At 39.8% G+C, this 25920-nt stretch overlaps 1 protein-coding gene across 3 annotated transcripts in view; it reads left to right on the top strand.

Moving 5' to 3' along the window:
* The window catches only part of CACNB2 (calcium voltage-gated channel auxiliary subunit beta 2), a 262351-nt gene extending 237326 nt beyond the window's left edge, over positions 1 to 25025 (top strand). For 2 of the 3 annotated variants that reach the window (XM_075492690.1, XM_075492692.1), the window contains exons 11-14: positions 15972 to 16123; positions 16853 to 16948; positions 18265 to 18450; positions 23191 to 25025. In XM_075492690.1, the coding sequence (XP_075348805.1) occupies positions 15972 to 16123; positions 16853 to 16948; positions 18265 to 18450; positions 23191 to 23682 (926 nt within the window). In that variant the 3' untranslated portion in view covers positions 23683 to 25025. The remainder of the gene's footprint in view (positions 1 to 15971; positions 16124 to 16852; positions 16949 to 18264; positions 18451 to 23190) is intronic. The other variant, XM_075492691.1, reaches the window with a different exon arrangement.
* Positions 25026 to 25920: the final 895 nt, after the last annotated feature.

Here is a 25920-nt window from a genome sequence, read left to right as displayed (position 1 = left end):
ATATAGCTGTCCTTAGAATGAGCTTCTCTGCCTTAAAAAGTTTGACTTCCCTTTCTTGAAAATTTGCTTCTTAAAACCCTTGTTTTCAGCTATGTGGAGGCTGTGAATCTTTACTTGCAAATAGTCTGATAGCTTCCAAGTATGTCTTAATTTAAGTGTTTTCAAATATCAAAATGCAAGGTACTGTAACAACATAATGAATATCTTTACGCACAAGAATATTCTTCTATATGAATTTCAGTCTTGCCACCAAAGTCTATTTAATAATCTAATGAAAAGATAAAGTGTCACTTGTTTTGAATAGAACTGAAAATTGGTAATAAAGGTAGAGGTCACCCACTTGTGGAACAAACAGAACCACGGTGATTCATTTCCCAACCTGAACATCAAAGCATGTGCAATTTTGTGCAATAATGTACAAATATATGCAGCAGTAAAAAGCATATTAAATATTCCTCATGCTAAAATATTTTCATGTATGTAAAACAGCTATCACAAAAATTCATACAGGAGAAAAAAAATCTATAAGAAGTAAATGCAGCCCAGTCATGTACACCTTTATCTCATGGTAACCTTACCCTTAAGAATGTCAACATCTTTTCTTGGGGTCAAGGTATTTTTTTGATAGACGTATTTAAAATGGAAGTTCTGACAGAACCTCAGGTGGAGACACCCAAAAGATGACAGTGATTATGTATACATGTAAATATATGGATAGATAGATATGTCTTGTAACAGGCCTATTATTATTACCTAAGATTTCCTGCTACATATCAGGTTTTCAGTTGCTTGTAAATGTTCTAAATATTAACTGATTTATAAAATCATTTTGAATTATCTTGGGAAATATTTGTTAGAGCAACTAGGTCATTTTAAGGGCAAAAATTAATTCTACCTATGTTAAAATATTCTCAAAACCTTTTCTTTCAGAAGCTGTAATAGTCCCATACTTCAATAATCTAGAAGGGTTTTGAAATTTGGTAGTGAATCGAACAGTATTTCAGTTACATGCTTCTGGGCATTTTTTATGAAAATAACGAGAAAACTTGACCAAATTATTTGAAGCTGCCATTAACACATGCCAGGCTTTGCATTTGCATCTGAATTGCTTAAAGACTCAGCTCTCCCTGGGCAAGGTCCAGCAATGATGATGAGTAAAACCTGCCCCCAGCAGACTGGATCGGGGCAGCCCAACAGAACTAAAGTGGGAAGGTGCTCATCTTTCAGCTTTTGATCCCAACTTTGATCCCAACTTTACTGTGCAGCATGGAGTATGGAGTAAAGAGTTTTTTACTTTAAAGATGTTCAACTGGAGGAGCAGGTGGCTGGGCTAAGGGAGAAAGGCAAATAGTGAAAATCCATTATGGAAAAGGTTGGAGTTATGGAGTAGGAGCTGGGATAGTTGAACCCACTGGTGAAGTACTGCCAGGGTCTGTGCTCCAGACATGGGCTAAACCATGGGAGGACAAAAACCAGCCAGGAAGGAAGTCAGGGAGGGAAACGATGTGGTAACAGTGGACTGGGAGGAAAACTGAGAGGATAAAACAACCTGGAGTCAGAAAAGGGAACCGCTTTGGTAAGGTGATGGGAAAACACTTGTGTAAGGGCAAAAGAAAGAAAACACAAGGAGTGTTACAGCCTGTTCCCTTGCTTGCCTGCAATGTACCTCAAGGTAGAAATAGAGTCAGAATCAGAAAATATCGTTGTATCCTGCTGGTAGGTGGCCTCTTCTAGCAGCGGTTCACAAAGAAGATGACAACATACCACTGCTGTGAGTACTTAGTTGGCTCAAGTAGCAGAGGTGACTGGCAATATCACACCATGTAGTGGAATTTTTATTTTCTGTTTGTGTGATGAATTTGCTGTAAGTCAACAAAAAATGCTATTAAAAGAATATTACTAGGTTTATGAACTCAAGTTGTGCAAAATAAAGGTTAGGAAGTAATAGTAAGAAGGTTAACTGTGCAGCTTCTTAGTACCTTTACGTTATATATGCTGTGATTCAGTCTTTGGTTATGTGTTTGCAGACTACTTTTCCACAAGTCCTCTGCCTCAGGTTTTTTGAAAAATGTACAAACTAATGGTGGGGAATTGGAATTGCTCAGTGAATTGCTATTTTGCTTGCTATGAAACCTCAGAATGTATGAGGCAAGAAATTTCAGGAAGGCAAATGAAGTTCTCTAAAAGCACAAAAGGGCATTTTAAATTTAAATTTTGGAGGAGCAGGACAAGAAATAGTGATTTGACCAAAACTTTTTGTGGCAGTAAATCAATCAGTTTTAATAGGAAATATTTCTTGGATCCAAGATTGAATTCCTGATCGTAAAGAGGAAACTCCTTCATCACCCATCTTCTACCCTTCAAGGAGCTCATAGCCCAGTAATTAAAATATGCATTTGGGATGCAGGACATGCAGAGTCAAGCTTCTACTGTATCTGGTTTGGAACAGGGATTTGAATTTCAGTCTTAAGTGTACTGAGCACTGGTCTATCTCTGTTGGATCAGCAGATGTTGATTCTCTGTTGAAAAAAGGGATAGCCCCAGTAGGAGAGGGGGGGTCTGCTGCCTATGACCCGATAGCCTGTAAGCTACAGCACTGCAGCATGTCACGCAATGAGCCTCTCTTCTGAATCACAGCAGCCGGCACACCTCACCCAGGGCCAACAAGTAGCCCCTTGGCACCACTGAGGGCTCGGTGCCAGACACAGCACCCCTTAAAGCTCACCAAGGTAGTGCAGAGCATGCTGTGCCTGCGGCATGGTGACTGCCCGTGCCTGGAGCCAGGGCCAGTGCCAGCAGGGGACGGAGGCACAGAGGGAAGGGGCATCCCCTTGCTCCCCTTCCTGCCGGGCCCCTCCGTGCTACCTCCCACCCTGCCACCAGCAGTCCTGGCTCACCGCGTCAGAGGTGAGGTGCAGTGCTGAGGGGTGGAAAGGGAGAGTCTTTTTATCAAATTAACTGAAGAGCCCAAGGCAATAGTGGATTTTCTGCCTCTGATACATAATTACTGTATAATATTGGACTAGTTATTTACAGGCTTTATAAAAATGGTTATTTTTTTTTTCCGGTGTTTTCTGCATGCCTCAAGCATGATTTGTAGAAGTACTGAGTATTGTGGCTGAAACTGAGATTCAGGCTTTGAACCTGTCAAACAATAACGTATGTCATTGAAATCAGCATGTTGCATGGTAATGCACTGATTTGGAAAATGCAGATGGAAACCAGGCAGTACTTTATGGACTACTGGAGCTACTGTTGGGTACCTTGTGAAATACCAGCCTTATGGCTCCTCATTCCCCAGAAGTCCTCTTATTTTAGGCTCTCTTCTTTGCAGACATTTAACTGCGGAGCTGTTCTTTTCATTCCCAGCCTAGCTCAAAGAATTTTTCCCTTCTCTCAGATCAGTACTGATATAATGTACTGACAGTACAGGGTAGCATCAGGAATGTCCTGAGTCTTAGAACTGACTTCTAAAAGAAGCTTCAAGGTTACATTTCATTTTGGAAGAAAAAATCCCCAGAAACCAGGATTTCCTGTAGGATGGCTTCCATTTTTCTAGTTTGAATGTGATTTTTACTATGGTAATTACTCTGAAGGATCAGGCACTACATTTCTGAAATTGAACCCCCGCAAATTAGTGATAACTTGTGATTATTCTTTGTGATTCAATTTTCTATCTGGAAAATATAAATAATTCTAGTTTCTCGCCTAACTGGGATGTTTCAAAGTGAAAAATCATTTTATTGCATCAGTGAAATACCACCACAGTAAGTTCCATAAAATAGGCCACAAATAATTTATTCATTCTGTTTTCAGAGAAAGATTAGAACAATGTGCTCTAAATGAGACACAAAACACTTATCTGACAATGAAGAGAAAGTAAGTGATTCAATAGCTGCTTATCAGTTGACAATGTATGGAATTGTGCACTGATTGAGACAGTAGCCCTACAGAAACAACTTTATTATATGTTCCTGAGCATGCTGTCTTATAATACAGACCACAGAAGCTTTGATTTAAGAGAGCTATCTTGGCATTTCCTAATTTATTAGTATTAGCTTTGCAGCCAAATAATATTATCTTCTCATACACATTTCAGTCACAGATAAATAATTGAGTCAGGACACATGTTACCTTAGTTCTTTTCTAGTATCTGCTGCAGGTCTGCTGAGGGGTCCCGGGAAATGAGTTCTTTCTCTACCTACATTTTCCCTTGTATAAAGTAAGAATAATAAGGCCTTTTCTCCAAATCACTGCAAAAAAAAAAAAGACATAATTTCAGCAAACACTTAATTTGTGCCTTTTTTTTTTGTCCAAACTATCTACAATGACTTATTTCTGATCCAGATATTTAAAAATGGTATTTATTGCAATAAAATTTTATCTTGTTAATGAAAAACAGGGTTGGGTTGGGTTGGGTTTGGTTTGGTTTGGTTTGCTCTGAACGGGCCTCCTTGGCTGCACAGCTGTGGGACATGGGGGAGGTGAGTTGCCGTCTGTCTCTCTCCTCCTTGAACAGTCAGTGGCACATGGACTGAGACCCATGTGTTTATTTCCACATCTGGTATCATTTAAAACCAGCTTTTAATTATAGCATATATAGCTCCCCAGAACTGCTATATGTTAATCCAAATAAAATGCCTTACCCTGTGCAGGTTCAATGGGAAGCTATTCCTTTACTCACCAACCCTTGTGTAGTGGTACTTCATGCAGCTAGATAGTCAAGTGACTGATTTATGTCTCAGTTATGCTCACATTTGTGAGCAGCAGTTGTAACTGCAGCAGAGAAGGCTATTTCTTAGACTTTTGAAAAGGTATTGTTGGTTTTTATGTAAGTATTTTGATAAGTGACCCTTGTTCTGTCAATGAGTTAATATAGTATGAAGGTAATGTGCTTGATATGTTAATACCAAATACTTTTTTCTGGGAAATAAATGAACGTCTTTTTGAGAACAGCTCTTACCTTATCACCCAATATAGGTTTGCAATATTGTGCATATTGTTCATAATTGTGCATAACACAGTAAACAGTTCAGTGAGCGCCATTATTTGGAACTGATTTAATAGATAAACCAGAATTAATTTCAAGGAGGCATAGACAAACAATGTGATAATCATAGAATCATAGAATCATTTAGGTTGGAAAAGACCTTTAAGATCATTGAGTCCAACCGTTAACCTTGCACTGCCAAGTCCACCACTAAACCATGTCCCTAAGCACCTCATCTACACATCTTTTAAATACCTCCAGCAATGGTTGATTCAACCAATGGCTGGACTCAACCACTTCCCCGGGCAGCCTGTTCCAATGCCTGACAATGCTTTCCATGGAGAAATTTATCCTAATATCCAATCTAAACCTCCCCTGGTGCAACTTGAGGCCATTTCCTCTTGTCCTATGGGTTGTTACTTAGGAGAAGAGACTGACCCCCCACCTCACTACAACCTCCTTTCAGGTGGTTGTAGAGAGCAATAAGGTCTCCCCTCAGCCTCCTTTTCTCCAGGCTAAACAACCCCAGTTCCCTCAGCCGCTCTTCATAAGACTTGTGCTCTAGACCCTTCCAGCTTCCTTGCCCTTCTCTGGACACGCTCCAGCACCTCAATGTCCCTCTTGTAGTGGGGGGCCCAAAACTGAACACAGTATTCGAGGTGCGGCCTCACCACTGCCAAGTATAGGGGCACGATCACTTCCCTAGTCCTGCTGGCCACACTATTTCTGATACAAGCCAGGATGCTACTGGCCTTCTTGGCCACCTGGGCACACTGCTGGCTCATATTCAGGCGGCTGTCAACCAACACCCCCAGGTCCTTTTCTGCTGGGCAGCTTTCCAGCCACTCTTCCCCAAGCCCGTAGCGTTGCATGGGGTTGTTGTGACCCAAGTGCAGGACCTTGCACTTGGCCTTGTTGAACCTCACACAATTGACCTCGGCCCATCGATCCAGCCTGTCCAGGTCCCTCTGCAGAGCCTTCCTCCCCTCCAGCAGATCAACACTCCCGCACAACTTCGTGTCATGTGCAAACTTACTGAGGGTGCACTCGATCCCCTCATCCAGATCATTGATAAAGATATTAAACAGAACTGGCCCCAACACAGAGCCCTGGGGAACAGCACTTGTGACCGGCCGCCAAATGGATTTAACTCCATTCACGACAACCCTTTGGGCCCGGCCATCCAGCCAGTTTTTTACCCAGCGAAGAGTACACCCGTCCAAGCCATGAGCAGCCAGTTTCTCCAGGAGAATGCTGTGGGAAACAGTGTCAAAGGCTTTACTGAAGTCTAGGTAGACAACATCCACAGCCTTTCTCTCATCCACTAAACAGGTCACCTTGTCATAGAAGGAGATCAGGTTAGTCAAGCAGGACCTGCCTTTCATAAACCCATGCTGGCTGGGCCTGATCACCTGATTGTCCTGTATGTGCTGTGTGATGGCACTCAAGATGATCTGCTCCCTAACCTTCCCCAGCACCGAGGTCAGGCTGACAGGCCTGTAGTTCCTCGGGTCCTCCTTCCGGCCCTTCTTGTAGATGGGTGTCACATTCGCTAATCTCCAGTCACTGGGACCTCCCCGCTTAGCCAGGACTGCTGATAAATCATTGAAAGTGGCTTGATGAGCGCTTCTGTCAGCTCCCTCAGTACCCTTGGGTGGATCCCATCCAGCCCCATAGACATGTGAGTGTCTAAGTGGTGCAGCAGGTCACTAACCATTTCCCCTTGGATTATGGGGCTTCATTCTGCTCCCCATCCCTGTCTTCCAGCTGAGGGGGCTGGGTACCCCGAGAACAACTGGTCTTACTATTAAAGACTGAGGCAAAGAAGGTATTAAGTACCTCAGCCTTTCCTCATCCTTTGTCACTATGTTTCTCCCCGCGTCCAATAAAGGATGGAGATTCTCCTTAGCCCTCCTTTTGTTGCTAATGTATTTATAGAAACATGTTTTATTGCAGTACAGCAGTTGCCAGATTAAGTTCTAGTTGGGCTTTGGCTCTTCTAATTTTCTCCCTGCATAACCTCACAACATCCTTGTAGTCCTCCTGAGTTGCCTGCCCCTTCTTCCTATCAGGAGTAGAAATTGGCATAAGGAACTGGATTTACAGGATTATCGGGAAGTCTCAAGGGGCTTAATGCTACACACACCTATCGACTGAAAGTTTGCTTCTGTAAAAGAATCCGTTAAAAATAGACTTGGGATTTGACTCATTGGAAACCAATGCTGCCACTGAGTATTTATCATTCACTGAGTATTCCAGTGTAAAATGTATCCAAGAATTTTATAAAAATAGTATCCGGCTCGTAAAGATTTAGGAGGGCAGTACAGTCTTATTTCTCTCCTATATGAAAGCTTGCTTTGTATATAAAGAGAGATGTTTGCTTGTCAATAGTGTTATATGTTTAATATGTGAAATGCTAGAAGTAAATTTAAGGAAAGGGCAATTCATTCATTTCTTTAAAAGCCTGGAAGAAATCTGTAATTTTGAAAAGACTTTTTTCTCCAAGAAGGTAAAGAACATGGTTAAATCTCATTCACCTGAAAATCAGTCCTATTTGGCTTACTTAAATTTCTATATGCGCATATGCCATTTGCAGAAACTGCTGAACCACTCTGTGCTTTTGTTGCATTTCTTTGTCAAAAGGACCCAAACCTTTTTCTTGTTGTTTCTGTGTATGTTACACTTGTTATAACCTTACCTCATGCTGCATGCTTTGTACAAGAACCTGATTGTCTTGGCTTTTTCCATTCTTTGCTTCATTAATGCTCTCCCTTTCCAGATGTTTTGGGTATGTATACAAGCTTGCAAATTACTTTTCCTGCTGTTTTGTGTTCAGTGCTTTATTGTACCTCACAGAACCACCGTGTGTTTCTCGTAACTGCCTCACTGATAGACAAAATCCAATCCTGTACTGTGTTGCTAAGTATTTCTTTTAGAAAATCTTGCTGGTTTGCCTTATTTATTTTCAAGTAATTCTAAAAATAAAGTTGAGATTGACAAGTAAATGCTGACGATTAGGTTTTCCACTGCAAATTTCTAAGGTGTATGCACCTAATCTGCATATTCTAACACAGACGCGTGACCGTTGCTGTAAAATACGGCATCATGTGTATGGTAAATCAATTGTAGTCAAATGGCTGGCAGTCTGTTTATTTGCTTTCTACGTTCATATGCAGTAACCTGTCAGGAATCGCATGCACCCAATTTGCATGTGCAATTGAGTGCCTACCTTTAGAAAGTTGTCTCTAGAAAATGTATAGAGCTCCCATTCACATTATTAGGTTGATATCTCAGAGTTTTGTTTTCTGAAAATGAAACATAAATGCTTGAAGAAATAGTAGCGCAAATTTCAGCCTTGTGTTTCTGTGTAAAAAGCCAGTTGAATGCTTAAAACTATGGTAACTATTTTTTATATATATACATATTATATATATATATATATATATATGGTAATATTATGTATTCTCCATATTTGGTAATTTAATGATAGTTGTTGTATATGATAAGTTTCAAGTAAATGCTTCCCTGACTATAAATTAAAAATAAACTTAAAAGAGTGCTAGCTAAGCCTCATAAAAATCCTTCCCTACTTACAGAGGCTGTAGAACAGGAATGCAAAATTGGGATTTGACCAAGAGTGTATTTCCATTCCAAAGTCTCAAGGATCTAATATAGTTCAAAGAGAAGAAAAAGGGTGTTCAATGTGTTATGGAAAATCCTGATTGTCCTTTTATAATTTATCTTCGAGACAGCTGGGACAAATGTCCAGAACTCTCACTTGCAGGCATTAAATCCTCAGATATAGTAAAGTAATGTGCTAAACCTAAAGCTGCCTTGAAGCAGAATGCTGTAATATAGCAGCCAAGAGCTTTTGGGTTATCATGAGGATGTGCCTACACGTCTTTTTACACACAGATGGGGAAAGAGTGGCATGAAGATCCTGAACCTGTTATAATTTATCAGCCTCACATGTCTCAAAATGGTCTTTTATCCTGCTGGCCCAGCCTTGTTTTTGTTAACATCTAAGGTCAGAGTCTCTCTAATGAATTCTTCAGGTAGTTCTGCATTAGAAGTTTGGTACTAACTTTCCAATATTCTAACTTATGAATACTTTTTTGATACAGTATTAGCAAAGTATTTTAATGAAAATTCCTGAGTGCTTCTAAAGGACATAAGGAGAAAAAAAAAAATATTCTTGATTTCTGTAAATTAGAGATAGCTGTCAGCAACATGTCACTATATTTTGTACTGCACTGAAATACATATGATTTATGACTATCTTGAAACAAAACATGTGCTAGAGACAAAACAATATAGCAATGTGTTAGAATAATTTTTAAGGTCACAGATACCTATATAATAACTAAGACACCTGGATAGGTGAATTAAGTATTTTTAGCAAGTTAGCTGTTTGCTTAAGAATACAGTTTGCTTCCCTTAAAACTATTCACACCTATAGGTTGAATTGATCCAGTATTTTTTCTTTCTCCTAGGCTCATGGAACTGATAAAAGTTGGTGTCTGTGTCCTCATTTTATCCAAGACTAAGGGTTTGAGTTGTGCAACCAGAATGCCAAGAAGTCTGGGTGCATTTCTGTTCTCTGCTAACAGAGGCATGAACTCATAATTTCCATCACCATGACAGGGCTATGATCACCTTTATGATGATTGTCAGTCGGTCCTGCTGAGTCTTACGCACATTGCATAATAATTAAACTTTCCCTGGAGAAAGAACTGGAATCCACGTGTCTTGCCTCCCACTCTAAGCATTAGGCTACAGAGTCAGTATCTCTCCCACTCTGTGAATACGCAAATGTTTTGCAAGTGGTACACCATCAGCAGGAGGGGTTGAATAGCCAGCGATGCAGTGGTTCCACATCGTATCTGTGAGAAAAGCTGAGCATTTTTATTTATGTTTGTTCTGAATAAAGCAACAAACCTGGGGATTACTTACTCAGTGTCTATGTATGGACCAGAGCTGTAAAAGCCTATAGGACTGCGCTGAGTAATGAGGCATGGTGCAGAAATACCCAAGTTAGTGCCAGCCTGACGTGATGATATCAGTTATGAACTATGCAGAGACACTTGCTTGGTCCCCTGGGCAAAATAAATGTTAGGCCGCTTCTTTGCCCAGTCTTACTATCCCAATTACTCGCTAACAGAGTGTAGGGGAGCTTAAAGATGGACGCAGCGCTATGCTGCTGCACGGCACCTTCCGGAGCATCTGCGGTTCTACCTGTCATCTCAGTGAAGCTCTCTCCTGTGCAGCGCTCATCCACTTGTGTTTGTGCTGCAATCTGCTGATTTCAAGCTTTTCTGTCCATAGGCTGTTAAAATTTACTTCCAGTTTAAACCTGGCATAAGAAGCGTCATTCCATGAATGCTATTGTTTTGCTAGCCCAGAGAAATAGGGGAGGAAGTAGACATTTTCATGTGCTATTTAGTATTTTTAAATAGCACTATCTGTTTTATATTTTCACATAATTACAGTATTGCATTTCAGGAGATGTTAGTCCATTATAAATAGATTTTGGTTATGTTGAGGTTTCCAAACATCACATTGTATCTGTAAATACCACTTGGACATGTGTGTGCATTCAAGGCCATCTGAATTCCGTCAGAATAAACTGAGCCTCAGCAGGCAGAAAGAGGAGAACTGTTTTCCTGCAGCACCTCACCCCACAGCTCCCCTTCAGCGCAGCCCAGCCGTGAGCGCCAGGCGGAGCAGCAGGCGTGCTCCTCTCCTTTCTGCCTTATCCCTCGCAGGAGCCCCATCTGTTAGGCATGAGTAACACATGCAGCCGCTTTCCCCGGAAAATATTGTTATCCTCCCACTCCCACCCTCCCCTTTTTATGTAACAAGCTAGTGGCTAAGGGATTTGGTTGAGACCAGGGAAATGTCAGTATATTTACAAAACTACATTTATGTTAGAAATTTGATGAAAACACCTGTAATCCAGGTATCTTCTGGCCCATTGCCTGAGGACTAAGCTAGAGCATTTACTCCCTCTTACTTGCTTATGTTCCCCTGCAAGACTTTTTCCTTCTTAGCTGGGTACGCTGGAGGGGAGGCACAGAGGCTTTTGCTCCCCAGCATTGCCACCGGTGTGGAGTGGGACACCTAATCCTGCCTGGAGACCACGAGGCTGACCCTCCCTCGCTGGGGAGGGGACGGAGCCAGCTGTCCGCTGTCCAGCATGACCCCGCTGTTAGCTCCCTGCCTACCCAGAGCAACCTGGGTGCTTGAGGGGAGGAAGGGGTAAGATGAGAAGAGAGAGGCCAAGTACTTATGTACGTGTGGGGTTTCTTACTGGCTTGCTCCGGACTGCTCACACACCATGTAGCTTTCTGGATCACCCTCGGTAGCATCTTGTCTCTCCACTTTGTATACAGCGAGCACAGGCGTCCAGTGTAGTCTGGGATAGCCTGCTGTGGCCAAGTACCTGCATTCTGGTTAGTGCAGTACCTAACGTAGACACTTTGGTGATTTTGCCCACAATATAAGCATCTGTATACACACACGTGCTCAGAAATTAAAATTTAAAGTTTCAATTCTGTTAGTCAAGGTCATGATTTACTTCTTAATCAAGAGGTGTGTGGGCACAACTCAATAGTCATCACTTCCTTTTTGTTTTTTCATTTTCTTGGATTTCAGATATGACCTTTATCCATTTTGCAGCTGTTTTTTTGGTGCAATACTTTCTATGTGCTTTTAAGGCACTGGGGATATATAGCACGTTTGTGTCTTTTGCCTTTGTTTTGGAATTCCTGAGGCTGCCTTAAACTTCTCATTTCTTTAATTATGTTCATGGAATTTAGCAATTAATTATTTTGAAGTAAGTGTGCTTGTATAAAAGAATTACCATAAGAAAAATCATGGCTACTGATGCCTGTTCTCCATAATTTATAAAATTATTTGACAGCCATTTGCGCAAGGTGTTGCTAATCATTTTTATATGACGTGCATTGACTTGGATATGTTCTTTTCATGCTATACATCTGTAATATCAGGAACTCTGTTTAGAAAAGGAGAACGCTTTGTCTCTGTGGCTGTTGCAGTCCAAGTAATGATTTACAAATCTGTTTCTATGAACAAAACAGTGCCACTGATACCAAAGAGAAGTAGACAAGGTCAAATTGAATAGGATATTAAAGTCATACTGTACTCAGTTGACAGTATGTGAACGTCACTGTTCCTGCTGAAAATCAAAACCTCCTTGCTGTGTATAAGCAATATTTTGTGGGTTGTAATTTGGCCTTTGCAAGCCAGAAGCATGGCCATTTTGCATCTCATCCCCATCACGAAACTGCCATCTCAGCAGGGTCTTCCTAACACACAGTGCTGATGTAGCCACTGCTCTGTCAAGTTGGGTGTCCCAGTGACTCCTGGCTGCTATGGATGCTTTCTGCCCAGGTTTGAAGGAGGTTGTGTTTCTCCAACTGTGTAGAGTAGAGAATGTTCTTTTACCATGGCATTGTATAAGTGACCCTGAATTCCACCATAGTTCATCTTGTTATTAGTGAATTGACGTAGGTGCAATGCAGCGTTGCTGTGTCTTTGCCTTTACTTTAGGTGAGATTATTGTAATGAACTGTTAAAGATTTTTGCTTGAAATTCACTTGTAAGGTCCAACTGATGTGAAGAATATTTGTCTGCCCCATAATGGGATAAGCCATTTACCTGTGCTCTCATTGCACTGAATTTCTATTCATTTCAGGGTACAGTAGGGATATTTGGAATTAATATATGGGAGTAAGTTTAAATGTGGAATATTTAAAGTTGGCTGGGAGATGTGTACTTCTTTTTTCTTAGAGTTGACCCCCTATTGTATGGAATAAATAGTTGAGTGCTCCTGTCATTTAAAATATGTTCCCTTTCTGATTACCAAGGAGGCCATATCAAATAGATTGTAAGGGTCACCTTAAAATTTGATAGCTTATTTCTGGTTTTGAGTGTTGTAGCTGGGCTGCCAGCATTTCATGATGATTGTCACAGTAGATCTAATTATGTTTATGCCTCTCATTATGATTGGCAAATATAATTTATTGGAGTTAACTATTAGAGCCTCACTGTTATGCCTCTCCAGTATATCAGAAGGGACATTATTATAAAGAAATTATATTCATGGAGGTGGGAGATTGCTAAGCTATTACTGTGCTCCTTTGACGATACCACACTGTCATTGTTCTCAGCTCCCTATTTTAGCTACCATTGACATTTGTGTTACTATCCCCACGTGACATTTAGGTGCTTTGCTTACTTTGGTCAAAAGTCTGAGAGAAAATTTGAGTTGAGTGTCTTGTTGGGAAAGAATCTTCACAGGTATAGAGTTTGTTTTTTGACATTTGTTGCTAAATAAAGATGAAAACCAAAGCTGCAGCAGTAGATAAAGCCTTTGTCATCTAATAAGAGAAGCTACTATTATTTAAGCAATTGCAACAATCTTATGTCTAGTAAAAAGTTAGAATACAAGGAAGGTCTCAAGCAAAATGCAGGCTTTTCCAGAAGCTGAAGAAGTACTCTAAGGGACAGGAGATCAGGACCTCTTTGGCAATGTCTGTGGCATTTTTTCCATCCATTCTTGACTGGAAAGGTAGACGCACAACATACTAGTTCATCAACCATGCAGTGTAGTTCCTTGAACTTTTCTCCTATACCCAAGTTAAGAAAAATAAATACTGAAATATTTTTTAATTGATGGAAAAATATATCTCTCCATCTTCAGTCTCAGGTGGAAACTATTGATTCATAGGATCATAGTTACCTGCAATTATTGCCCTGGGTACGTTTCACAACAGAATATATCCTGAGGCATACTCTGCCCTAGAAAAGGGTTCTTTCAAAAAGTATAGCATGAAATCCAGCTCAGAGAGATGTATTCTATACTGGCAGAAAAGTGCTTCCAGCAGTGTAGCAAGTACTGCTTCCCCAGACAAAATTATGATACACTGGCAAAAAGACAGATTTTGCTGGTTATAAATTGTCTTGAACAAGGGTTTTTAGCAGTCTGGAATGGTCTTAAAATGATACATTAACTGATATTGTTATACTGACTGAAGTGTTGAGCCTGGTTTGAAATTGCAGGAAAGCAATCCAAACTCATCATCAGAACAGTATGACAAATCATCTCTGATATGTTTATTCTAGTTGTCATTTGGACTTAAATTAGGGATAGACTATTGACTATCTTCTGCTAAATCACTGAGACAATGGTATTCAGCCATTCCAACAATATCTCTATGTAACAAAGTTGCAGAAGATGTAATTGTGAATGTGCCAAGAACCATCAGACATTCTGTCTTCAAAGACGTGGTCCTAATTCAGACAGCAGCTGGGCCACAGTGCTTTTATCAACAAGCAGGAAAGCACACACCGATGCCTTCCATACCAGCACGCCGTGCACATCTTGCAGTGTTCTCTACTGTAAAAGACTGATTGGCATGTACTCCGCCAAAATTGGAGATAACTACAAACGGATGGAGGTGATCTCTAATAGATCCAAAACAATGTCAACCTCTTCCAATAGAGAGCATCATATATAGATTTTCTGATGGCCATTTAAGACGTTACTTCATTTATAAAATGATCGTAGTAGTCACCTACTGATTTGGAACTGGAAGACTTTGAGGTAAATGGAGACTAGCTGGGATGTTTTGCGCTCTCTTGGAAATTTTGCAACCTTATCATGGTACCTAATGTATTCAGCTGCTATTCTAGGATAACAAAAATCAATCTCTTCACACCTCTTTAAAGAGACCATTCGCTATAGAAAAGTCTCTCTAGCCAGATCAGATAGGCTGTGCTTTCAAGCAAACGTAATGCTTGTGCCAGCATAATAGATAAAATGCTGATAGTGTAATTTCAAGAAACTCTCTAATAAATAAGTTTTTGGTACCTCTTGTTGACATTTAAGTTTCTGTTGGTTATCTTCTAGTATTACTTTGAATGGGCTAGATATCTAATCTGGTTTTGGTTCATGGAGTGTGCACGACCTTTAAAGGGAAACCTATATGAATTACAATCTTGTCTAGCTCTATAACTTTCTTTATAGACTTGTACAAATCTCCCAACTTCTGTAATTTCTCTGTGAAGTCAGCCTATAGCAAGATTTGAGCAGGAAAATGTGATTCCATTTCAAGGATGATTTTGCTGTTATAAGATTTAGTTTCCTTTCATTTGGGAATGAAGACAGTTTCTACATCACTTGTGAAAGCGGACACAGTCCATCTGTCTTGGAGAGGTTTGCCCTGGAAACTACTGCCAATCAGGCAGGGTGCTGAGGAGCTGGCAGCATGAGTTACCAGAAGGCAAGATGATTTTTGGGGGGAAAATCACCTTTCCAGAACTCCTGGGGTTGTGAGGAGGATACCATAGCATTATTTGGATTATTGAATTTTTTTTTAAAAGTGTTTTACACATATTAATCAAATTTTTAATATGGTGCCATACTGAGGCCAGTATATGAAGGAAACTGTTTTCCAGAGCTTTGATAAGTTGAAGTAAATGGAAAAACAGGAGCTTCTGCTAATATAGACACGTCAGTACATCTTAATGCCTATCTCGGGCACTCCAGTTTGAGCACATTGATTACTACATAAGATTAAAGTCTGAGCTGAAATTATTTACATATAGGAAATTAATGGCATAGTAAGATTACCATGTGATGCAGCAAGCATTCTTACCTCTTTTTTTCTTACATACATGGACTGGGGTCTTGTAAGAAAGGATCTCTCCAGGCTGGGATTGCAGGAGGCGGTGGAGGTGAGAGAGGCAGGCAGTGCTGCCTGCAAGGGCAACAACCCGGCGGCAAAATGCTCTCGTTAACATTGCATTCGTTTCCCTAGCCTGCCAGGGACGTGCACGGCTAACAACTCCTGCTAACCTGAGGAGGAGCAGCACACCAGTCTACTACATTTTTACATTTCTTAACACTAATTGCCTTTTAATATTTTCATAACTCTAATTTTCTACTTATCTGCAGCTGAAGTTCAAAGTGAAATTGAACGGATTTTTGAACTAGCAAGGACACTGCAGTTGGTAGTGCTGGATGCTGATACCATTAACCACCCAGCTCAACTAAGCAAAACCTCTCTGGCTCCCATTATAGTATACGTAAAGATTTCTTCTCCTAAGGTAAATATTTTACTGATATTCGTGCTGTTTCAGTCTTTTTTTTTTTTCCCGTTTTTTTTTTTTTTTTCGTAAATGCAGATAATCACGTGTCCTCATTAAAGTTCAGAGCTTTATATTGTTATTGCTTCCCTTTGGATGGTGAAATGTTATTAATCAAAAAAGTATTTTAGCTCTGGTGTTACAAAAACCCATTTTGGAAAAGATGCTATAGTTCCAATGGTTTTTTAAATTGAGATTGCACTTTTAGTATCAGTCATGTAAGTAATGCTAACAGTTAGTTTGTTAAATCAAAATAATACAGAAATGAAAGAAAGATTTTCGTGTAATGAATGTCAGAATGATTGGTAAACTTTAACATCTCCTGGTAATGTACTCTCTCATTCTGTGAAAAAATCTGCGCAGACCTTGTGAAGGGGCATTTGAAAGAGGAGAACGAATTATGGGAAGAGAACTCAGGAGAGCAATTAGAGAATTTCAACTCAGAAAACAAACAAAACCAGAAGCAGCAGAGGAAAATAAGAGGGGAACTTTTTAGTGCTCGTAACAGGAAAGGAGATGTTGGGAAGTAAATGAAAATTAGCTTGTTCTGGATGTAAACAGCATGGGAAGCCAGCTAATGAAGAACTTGATCTGCTCAAGTGGGCAGTTAAAAATGTAAACATTTTAAGTGGTTATGTATGTACAGTAAGTCCAAACCTGCTCACTTTTATTATGTCTTATTTTTCACAGGTTTTACAGAGGTTAATAAAATCTCGAGGGAAATCTCAGGCCAAACACCTTAATGTTCAGATGGTGGCAGCTGATAAACTGGCACAGTGTCCTCCTGTGAGTTACTGTTAATTTATGTCTCATCTTTGAAAAGTGCCTTTCTTTTCAAGCACGAGGTTAATTACATCATTTCTGGGAATGTTTGCCCTCTTCTACCCATATTTCACTATTGCTTTTTTGCAGCACGCCTCCTGAGGTCTGTGGGCTCTGCACAAGGGTGCAGGGAAAAACATGCCTAGTCACAAGCAGTTATTAGGATGTGTGCTGAATACATTCACCGCTCGAACAAGCGGAGCATTTGTTTTACTTGATAATTCTTTTGGGCTTATTGGTCTAAAAATGAACCCTCTCAGTGACTGTGCTTTATCTCTGGCAGTTTAGGGTAAGGCTGGTGGTTTGGGTAGCTCCCCGTGGGTATATGGCACCACAGCCTATCACTGCTGGCATTCTTGGTCACAGTTTTAGCAAAGATCTGCAGTTCTTCTGTTGATGTGCACTGAAGCAAATTCTTTCGACTTCCACCTATGAAGTGGAGATGATGAGACCCCAGCTGTGTTTTAAACATGGCAAGCATTATTACCTGCATACTCAACTGTCAAGAGTATGGATAAGAGACCAGAAGATGAAGGTTCACTTCAGTTGCAGATAGGGGAATTTGCTATAGTTACAGAGCTGAGCGAGAGGGATGTTTTCATCATTTCAGTTCAAGCATCTCAGTTAAGAGACTAGTCTCCTCACATCCCAAGAAGTCAATGAAGAATGCTAGAGACCTGCATAGGCTCTCAAAGCTGCCTTCAGGAGGACTTCTGTCTCCCTGACCAGGGAGAGAACAGAGGAAACTTGCCTCCTAACTTTAGATACCTAAAATTAGACAGTGTGACTAATCTCTTACCTAGTATTTGTACAACACTTGGAAACTGGATGATCTGTATTACTTGTGTTTCTTACTGTTACTAGTTATTGGTCTCAGTTTGTCTTAGTTTTCTCTTAGTTATTCTGGATATGGGGAGTGAATCCCTTTTCTTGCCATTCCATTATGTTCCAATAGCTAAAACCATCAATATTTAACCTTTCTTTCTGGATATTTTAGTTTTAAGATTTGTTCAAGCTGCCTCTTCCTATCTTCATTGACTGTTTGTGTATTAGTAAGCGGAAGTCATGAGGACTTGCTTTAGCAAGTGTAACATTAGTGCTAGTTATGATTGCTGTCTTTTGTATCAACTGTATTTAAAAATAAAACCAAAAGGGTGAAATATCTTAACACGAGTATTAGAAATGTGGTTCATTTTTGATTAATGGAAAGTGTGGTCATCCATGTCTCTAGCTGATCTCTTTAGCTCTCTTTATTCTCACTAAAACCTTTCCTTTATCAGGAAATGTTCGATGTAATTCTTGATGAGAACCAGCTTGAAGATGCTTGTGAGCACCTTGCTGACTATCTGGAAGCCTACTGGAAGGCCACACATCCACCTAGCAGCAATCCTCCTAACCAGCTTCTCACTCGCACACTTGCAACAGCCACTCTTCCTATTAGCCCAGGTCCAAATATTAATTTACAGGTACAGTTTTTATGCCATCTCTTCTGTTTTTTCTATCAACTTCTTCCTCTTCCAAAGCACAGTGGTAGTCTGATACTAGAATATGTTGAATATGTCTTACTGTTGTTGACAGAGTAAGAGCTTTTTCAGTAGACATTCACCCATTTTCAGTATAAAAGGCAAATACAGGCACATTATTGTTATTGCTATTGTATTCACAGTAGCATGTGTTTGCGTATTGACTAGGGGCTGGTTTTGATTCCAAGGACTAAGCCAGCCTGACTGAAAACATATGGTGATGTGAAGTGGAATACTTAAGATTTCATTGTGCCCAGGACACCACTGTGCCAGTAATATGTGTACCAGCCACAAGCATTTTTATAGCTGGCCATATGTAATCCAATCAGCGGAATTAAACTGGGCTAATACTATGCATGTTACAGCCTCTGGTAACTCTCTGACTGATGGGCACACTATCGCTAATAGGCAAATCCCAGTCCCAGAGGCCCTGCATGACAAATTGGGTTATGTACAGAACAGATCCACAAACGGTGGAGGGAATCTGTTCCTATCTTCCCACAGGCTATAGAGCTGTAGAGGTTGAAAATGACTGACTGTATTAGTGAAGTCTCAAGGTCAAAGTGGCCCTTCCAGTGTTTCCTTTGTTCTTTTATTCATTGGCCATTGCTGCGAAAAGTACATACTTCCTTCAAGCCAAACTCTTACATAAAACCTGAGTCCTGCTGCACATTGTGCAGAAAGACCTTGAGAGGGAGTATGTTCTAAACAGCGAGGATACCGTCTAGCGAGCTGGGAAAAACAGGCCTTATTCCCACCTCCGCACTGACCTGCCTGGTGACTTTGGGCATATTTTCTCTTCTCTTTTCTCCTTCAACTTTTGCTTTGTATAATTGTATTAAGGTTTTCAGCATAAGGAGATCCTCTCCCTTTTATATGTGTTGCATGGCATGAAATTAGGTCTTTAAAGATGCTATTTCATTTATAATAGCGAGTAACACCTTGAGGCCGAGAAGATCACAGTGGGGGTTAAAATACATCTGTCCCAGCTCAAATAATGGCTTAAAACATCTAAATTTCCACCTAAGTTCCATATATGCGCATAAGTTACAGACCTATGCCAGTTAAAATTCATAACTTTGGCTAAGAAAAATGCCTCCTTTTAGAAAATCAAAGAAAAAAATATATCTGCACCCAAATTAAAATGCTAAAAAATTGCTTTTTGTTTTTATGGTCTTGCAAAACAATTTTTTGTGTCAAAGAATTTAATTCCCATTAGAAGACTACAGACTTGACAGGTTTGTTCTTTGACAAGAAAAATTGCTTCAGCCACCTTGCAGGGTATCTCCTTCTCTTGCTTTCAAAAGCAGTTGCAGGAAAAGAGACTGTAAGCTATAGCTCATTTCTGCCTTTTTTTCTGTTCTCAGAGCTGAAACACCCTGAAAAAATTGTGAGCTGGAAGAATTTCTGAGTATGAAATTCAGTATTGTTGTGTGCAGACTTGATAGATAAACTCTTTGCTTTGTAGATGTGTTTACTATTTTGCTCAAGGTTTTTTTACGCCTTTTGGGTGTGGATTTATAGTTCACTTACTTACTCATTTTATTAACCACATTCTCTGGAAGAACTATACAGAGTTTTAATAACACTTTTCTGAATGTTGTGCTATCTTCTTACAAATTAACAGGCTTTTATTTTAAGGACTAAAAATGAGAATGTATTTGCAGTTTCACAGTTTGTTTGTAGGTCTACTAATTCAAAAGTGCGAAGCAAGAGGGGTCCCTTATGGAACACAGAACTTTTACATTCCTTTTGTTTCATTTTCCTATGATACATTTTCAGCTGACATCTCAAACCTGAGCCTGTCACGGTCTTGGAATCGAGTGGGTTTATTTTCTAATCACAGTGCCTGAACCCATTCTCTCAATAGTGTTAAGACCCTCTGTTTGGAGAATTTAAAGTTTGTGTCTGTGCTGGTTTTTTGTACTGCTCTGCAGAGAAAAACCATGCCACCAGCCATTTGGCCTAGAGGGGCCACATCCGCACTGCAAAGCATTTGAGTCATTCTCCCCTGGGTCCAATGCAGCACCCCTTTGCCATGAGACATAATTGGTTTTTGTGGTTTTTCAGTCCCGGGTGTACATTGTAATGAGAGATTTGCGTTGCCAGCTGCCAGAGTGGTATTTTTATAGCGCGATGCTGACTGTGTGCATTGCATGGCACGAGGTGCTTGGAAGTGTGAGGCCTCCTGGGACTGTTTGAAATGAAGTTGGTGAAGACCATACACCTCCTGTCCATCTGATGGAGAGCTTTGGAGCAAACTGTCCTGACAACTGTTCTCAGGTTTCCTCGTGTAGGGAAATAGTTGACTAACTCCAAAAAGAAGACTGGAGCAACCTCACACGCACATGTGGTGCAGGCGATTAGGGACCACTGGCTGGAAATAGGGAGCAAGCCAAATTGACTCGGTGGACACAGACTTCTCTCTCCTATTTCAACACTGCTTAAACTTCTTTCCAAAAACGCCTACTTCTTTGAAATTACAACCTGAAAAATGAAATGGGCTTATCTCAAACTTCTCCATTTTAGGCAAAAAGCCTTATGAGATTGGGCCATAAAATTCCTGCACTGTGGAATCTAATCCAAATCAGAGCCCTAATTTTGTTATGAACCACAAAGCCAGACCCTAAGCCAGTTTCAAACATTGCCTGCTCGGTGTCCCTGTAATATTTAGGGAAAGTTAATGTCAATGAACTTGCCCATAAATCCCAATAGCCCTAACACTATTCGGAAATTCCAGGTATTGGTTCTAAATTTATTCATTGTGCTCCTCCACATGTACTTGTCATAGCAGAGAAGATGCATCTGAGTTTGTAAAAGTAGCATTCTGTTCAAAGCAGGTTCAAATTTTGCATTTGTTCTCAAATCACAGCAATGACAGATTTTATTAGTCATGATTATATATATATAGGTACATACATAGTTGACATTTGACCATATGAGAATTAAGGGGTTTCATGTGTGTACCCAGTTTACGTGCCTTAAAAACAGTCATGGTTGTGAACTCATAAAAATGTGTTTACACATCCAAAGCAGGCATTGCTTTAGTCTCTTTAGCTTTTCACTTAATTTCATTTATAATTCACCTCTGTTGAGTCATTTCTGTTCACCTTGAATGCATCTATTCATGTTTACAATTACTACATTCCTTTTCTGGCAAATCAGAATCCTCTTGAGAATCATAAAAACAAGAACAAAAAAGAAAATTGACCGCTTTTTCTGTTACCTTGTTCTCATCGATACCATTTGTTTTAAATTAGGAACACATGGAGCAACTCAGCTAGTCGCTGGGAAGTTTACAGAACAAAATGTTCTTAGAAAATGAAGATTTGTCAAATTTATCAAATTGCTGATTTGAAATATGTTGCTTTTCATAAATTTCTGATAAAATACAGATTTGTTCCTGTCCAATTTCCTGTCATTTTACTTGTTGGGTTGCTGGGAAACCCACCTGCCAGGATCTGTGGCTGAAGGACAACATTTCCTCCTTCCCCTAGCTCTTTTCCACAAAATAGAAAGACAGAAAGAAGATACGTTCGTGAGGTGCCCTGGAGGCAATCCTTGCCTGGAGGCAATCCTTATTTTTAGACAACTCTGAACATAGGAGGGCAAACTTTAGACTAACTTTGGTAAATTCAGAACAGTCTCACAAACAAATGCCTGTATAACTCTGTTAAAGCCTACTTTAATTTTCTGCCAGTAGAGATGATTTTGTCTTGATGTTCTTCACCTCACGTGAGAAGGATAATTCAATTTCACCATAAACTATTTCTTAAAATTTTGCAATTACGCTGGAAAAGTCTTTGGCTGTGGTTTGGGAATAAAAGCAGGTTAATGTAATGAAACCCCCAAATGAGTTAAATAATGCCACTTGTTCGTTTTGCAGTGATTTCAAAGCATTATGCTGGTGAAGAGTAGGTTTGTTATTACCTGGTAATTTTCATTTCAGTCCTTTAATAGTAGTGGTGTGTTAGGAAATTCTATAGGTGATAATATTGCTCTCCTCCTGCTTTTCTTGGCAATGGTCTGTATTCTTGAGCTCTTAAAATTACGATATCAAAGTTTAATTTTTCATTACGATGAAGAAATGGAATTATTGCTGAGAAAAACAGAAGGTCAGTGATACTATTAGTATCATAATACAAACTTTATTCATACCAGATTCAATTGCACTTTTTTCTTTAAAAAAAAAAGCTACTCTAAAAGAGCCAAGGTTTTGAACTTTGGTTCTCTGCTGGAATCCACCTCCTCAGCCCTCTAAAATCACGTTCCCATAGTGGCTGTTTCCAAGCAGGCATCTGTAAATTCTCAACTGATACCTGCCCTCTCCTGGCATGTCCTCTTTTTCTGCAGTTTGTCCTGTTTCTGCATGCTCTCTTTTTGTCTGGAGTGTGGTAGGCAATTATTGCTAACTGGAATAGTCAGAAACATCACAGGAGATGAGAAAGTGTCACAGAATAACCCAAGTGCCATGCTCCATTCTGATGAGAGGAATTGTTTGTATTATAATACTGAATTTTCAGTAAAAGTGGAATTCTAATTTTTTTTTCTAGTTTAGATTCAAAGTGGATTGTTGTGTACTTAAATTTTATTGGTTTCATGTACTTTCTAGTTGAATTTGATATTGGGGAAAGTGTTTAAATGTGTACTTCATGTATGTGAACTTACTGCTGGTTGTGATAGCAGGGATCTCAAGGAGACCAGAGGAATGACCATTCAGTCCCTGAACGCAGCGGTTCACAAATTGAAGAGGAAGCACGGGTTGAACCCATCAAGAAATCCCAGCATCGCTCTTCCTCAAGCCAACACCACAACCATCGCAGTGGTGTTAGAGGCCTTTCTAGGCAAGAAACTTTTGACTCGGAAACACAAGACAGCAGAGATTCAGCTTATGTAGAGCCAAAGGAGGACTACTCACATGAGCATGGTGACCACTATGATTCTCACAGGGATCACAATCATAGAGACGAGTCCCACGGGAGCAGTGATCACAGACATAGAGAATCAAGGCATCGCTCAAAGGAGAGGGACCGCGAGCAGGACCACAATGAATGCAACAAACAGCGTAGTCGTCATAAATCAAGGGACCAATATTGTGACAAGGATGGGGAAGTGATATCGAAAAAACGTAATGACGCAGGAGAATGGAACAGGGATGTTTACATCCGTCAGTAACTTTTGCCTCCGGCAGTCTTGTGTTTCTTTGAAGTCTTGTAACAATGCCCCTTGAAAATATCTTTGGGTTCTTCATTGCAGAACATATGGTATCCTTCTGTATGCTGATTTGTATTGCTGTTGCTTGCATAGCAATAGCATGAAATAGAATATTCATATACTTATTTTTTTGGTTAGCGCTATATGAATTAGCGTAGTACAACTGCAGAGTTCCTGATGTTGTACTATGCCATTTTTCAAGCTGTTTTTTGGTAGCTGCCACGTGAACAATATCTGTTGCCATCAAGGTGTTGTTAGTGTTTTTTAAAAAAAGGTACATTTGATGTTTAATAACTTCCCGTGTATTCAGCAAGCCAGAATCAGCACATAAAAAAAAAAATCTAAAACTTTTTGTCTGCTCTGATTTTTAATTTGTAAGCACTTGATTTGCATATTGATTTAAGAGCCACTATCTGTTGCTTGTACCTCTGGTGGACTCCATTTGAAGACGGAATTCAGTCTTGCCTTACACACAGGGGATCATAAAGTCAAAATCTATTTTCTATGTACTGGTACTGTGTACTGTATATACAGTTTATAAATGTTATTTCTGCAGACACCTTCTTACTATATAAGTTTGATCACACTGTTTTAGAGTCCTAATGCCAAGTCAGCAGATTTGCTTTTGAATTACTGGCAACTGGAACTAGCCTCATTTAGGAAATCTGTAACAGTGTTCAGTCTAAATACTTTTTCTTCTGTAGCAGAAAGCTTATACTTATTGTAAATACGAATGAGTGCTTGAGATAAAGGGTCTAACTCTTATACCTTATGCTGTCCTTGCAAACCCAATTTTGCATTTTAAATTTATGGTAAAGATAACGAATTTACCACTATAAATTATTCTTCTCTGTACAGGTCACAAAATTGCAATGGGCACAGCTTAATTTTTGTTCTATTGTCAGAATAATAGAGCACATGTGACAGAGGTGTGTATGTGAGTGGGTGGGTGGTGGATGGGCGTACGTGTGCATGGGCACGTTAGGCAGCAAAGTATGAGAATCTACTGAAGAAGACAAAGGTTACTCAAAAGCCCAACAAGTCTGTTTCTTCATTCTATTAATTTAAAACTCCAAATTGCAGTCAGGGAATATGAGGGAGTTTACTGACCCAGGTAATTGAGAAAGCATAAATCTGCTGGCTCTTTGTTGAGACTTCAGGAGAGTAAAAACAGGCAAATGTTACTGTGAGTGTTTCACTGGAAATGTAAAATCTTTGTGTTTTAGAGTATTTGTTTTAGTAAGAAAAGTTTACACGGCTTGTGGAGAGTTATTTTGTTGGAAAATAAATTTTTGTAGCTTCTCCACTTTTTCTACACTTGCCAGTTCCTCTGCATTCCCACTTTGCAGCCAGCTCACTGCTTTTCCTTCACCTAAACTGTTGTGCTGCTGGTGAGAGCTTAGAAAAATGACTGTGACAAAATACTCTGTTACGAGCTTGCTAGAAATAATGCATTGAAATCAAAGGGAGTGAACACAGTTTGTTTCGCATTGAACACCTGTTGCACTGGTAAGTGGGGGGAAATTCACTATTATTTTTGACTACAGATTCCATACCCTTGCCTAGTGTAAAAGCTGTTCTGCATCACATATAGTCTTTGTAGTAATTGTAGGAATGAAATACTTTTTGTATTTCACTGTAAATAGCACATTATATAAAGACTGTAGTGGGATGATAATTAATTTAGCTGGAAGTCCTTTTTATTTATTATTTTAATTCTGGGAATATCAGCATTGCCTGATTTCGAATATCATTTTAGTGAAATGGATAAGATACATGGCAGGTGCATGTTTTCTCCGATCTCCTATTCCAGCATCCAAGCAATTCAGTTTAACTCCTTTAAACATACTCCATCCTCCCTCTCCCTCTTCTGCCCCTCTCCCTGGTGCTTTATATGCATTTTATACAACAACATAAGAGTGTGAAATTCTGCTGTCAGATATCTGGCCATTCCTCCCAGTGCTGGTGACTGTTGTGGTTATTCAAGGGTAGTATTTATTTGGCTCAAAGCATGAACTGTGGGGAACACAAGGAAAAGGATATTTTTCTAGAAATAAAATTCTCAGCATTTTTCTAAACATCACTAAATGACTTTGTAGACAAAGGAAGCATAGGTAAGTAGATCTGTTGTATTACTAAATGGGTATATAAGAGTATATAAACAGTGGCTTTTGATACGAGAGGATTTTCAGGGTATCA

Source organism: Mycteria americana, chromosome 2 (genome assembly GCF_035582795.1).
Source record: "Mycteria americana isolate JAX WOST 10 ecotype Jacksonville Zoo and Gardens chromosome 2, USCA_MyAme_1.0, whole genome shotgun sequence".
NCBI lineage: Eukaryota > Metazoa > Chordata > Aves > Ciconiiformes > Ciconiidae > Mycteria > Mycteria americana.
This window is presented reverse-complemented; position numbering and strand designations above follow the sequence as displayed.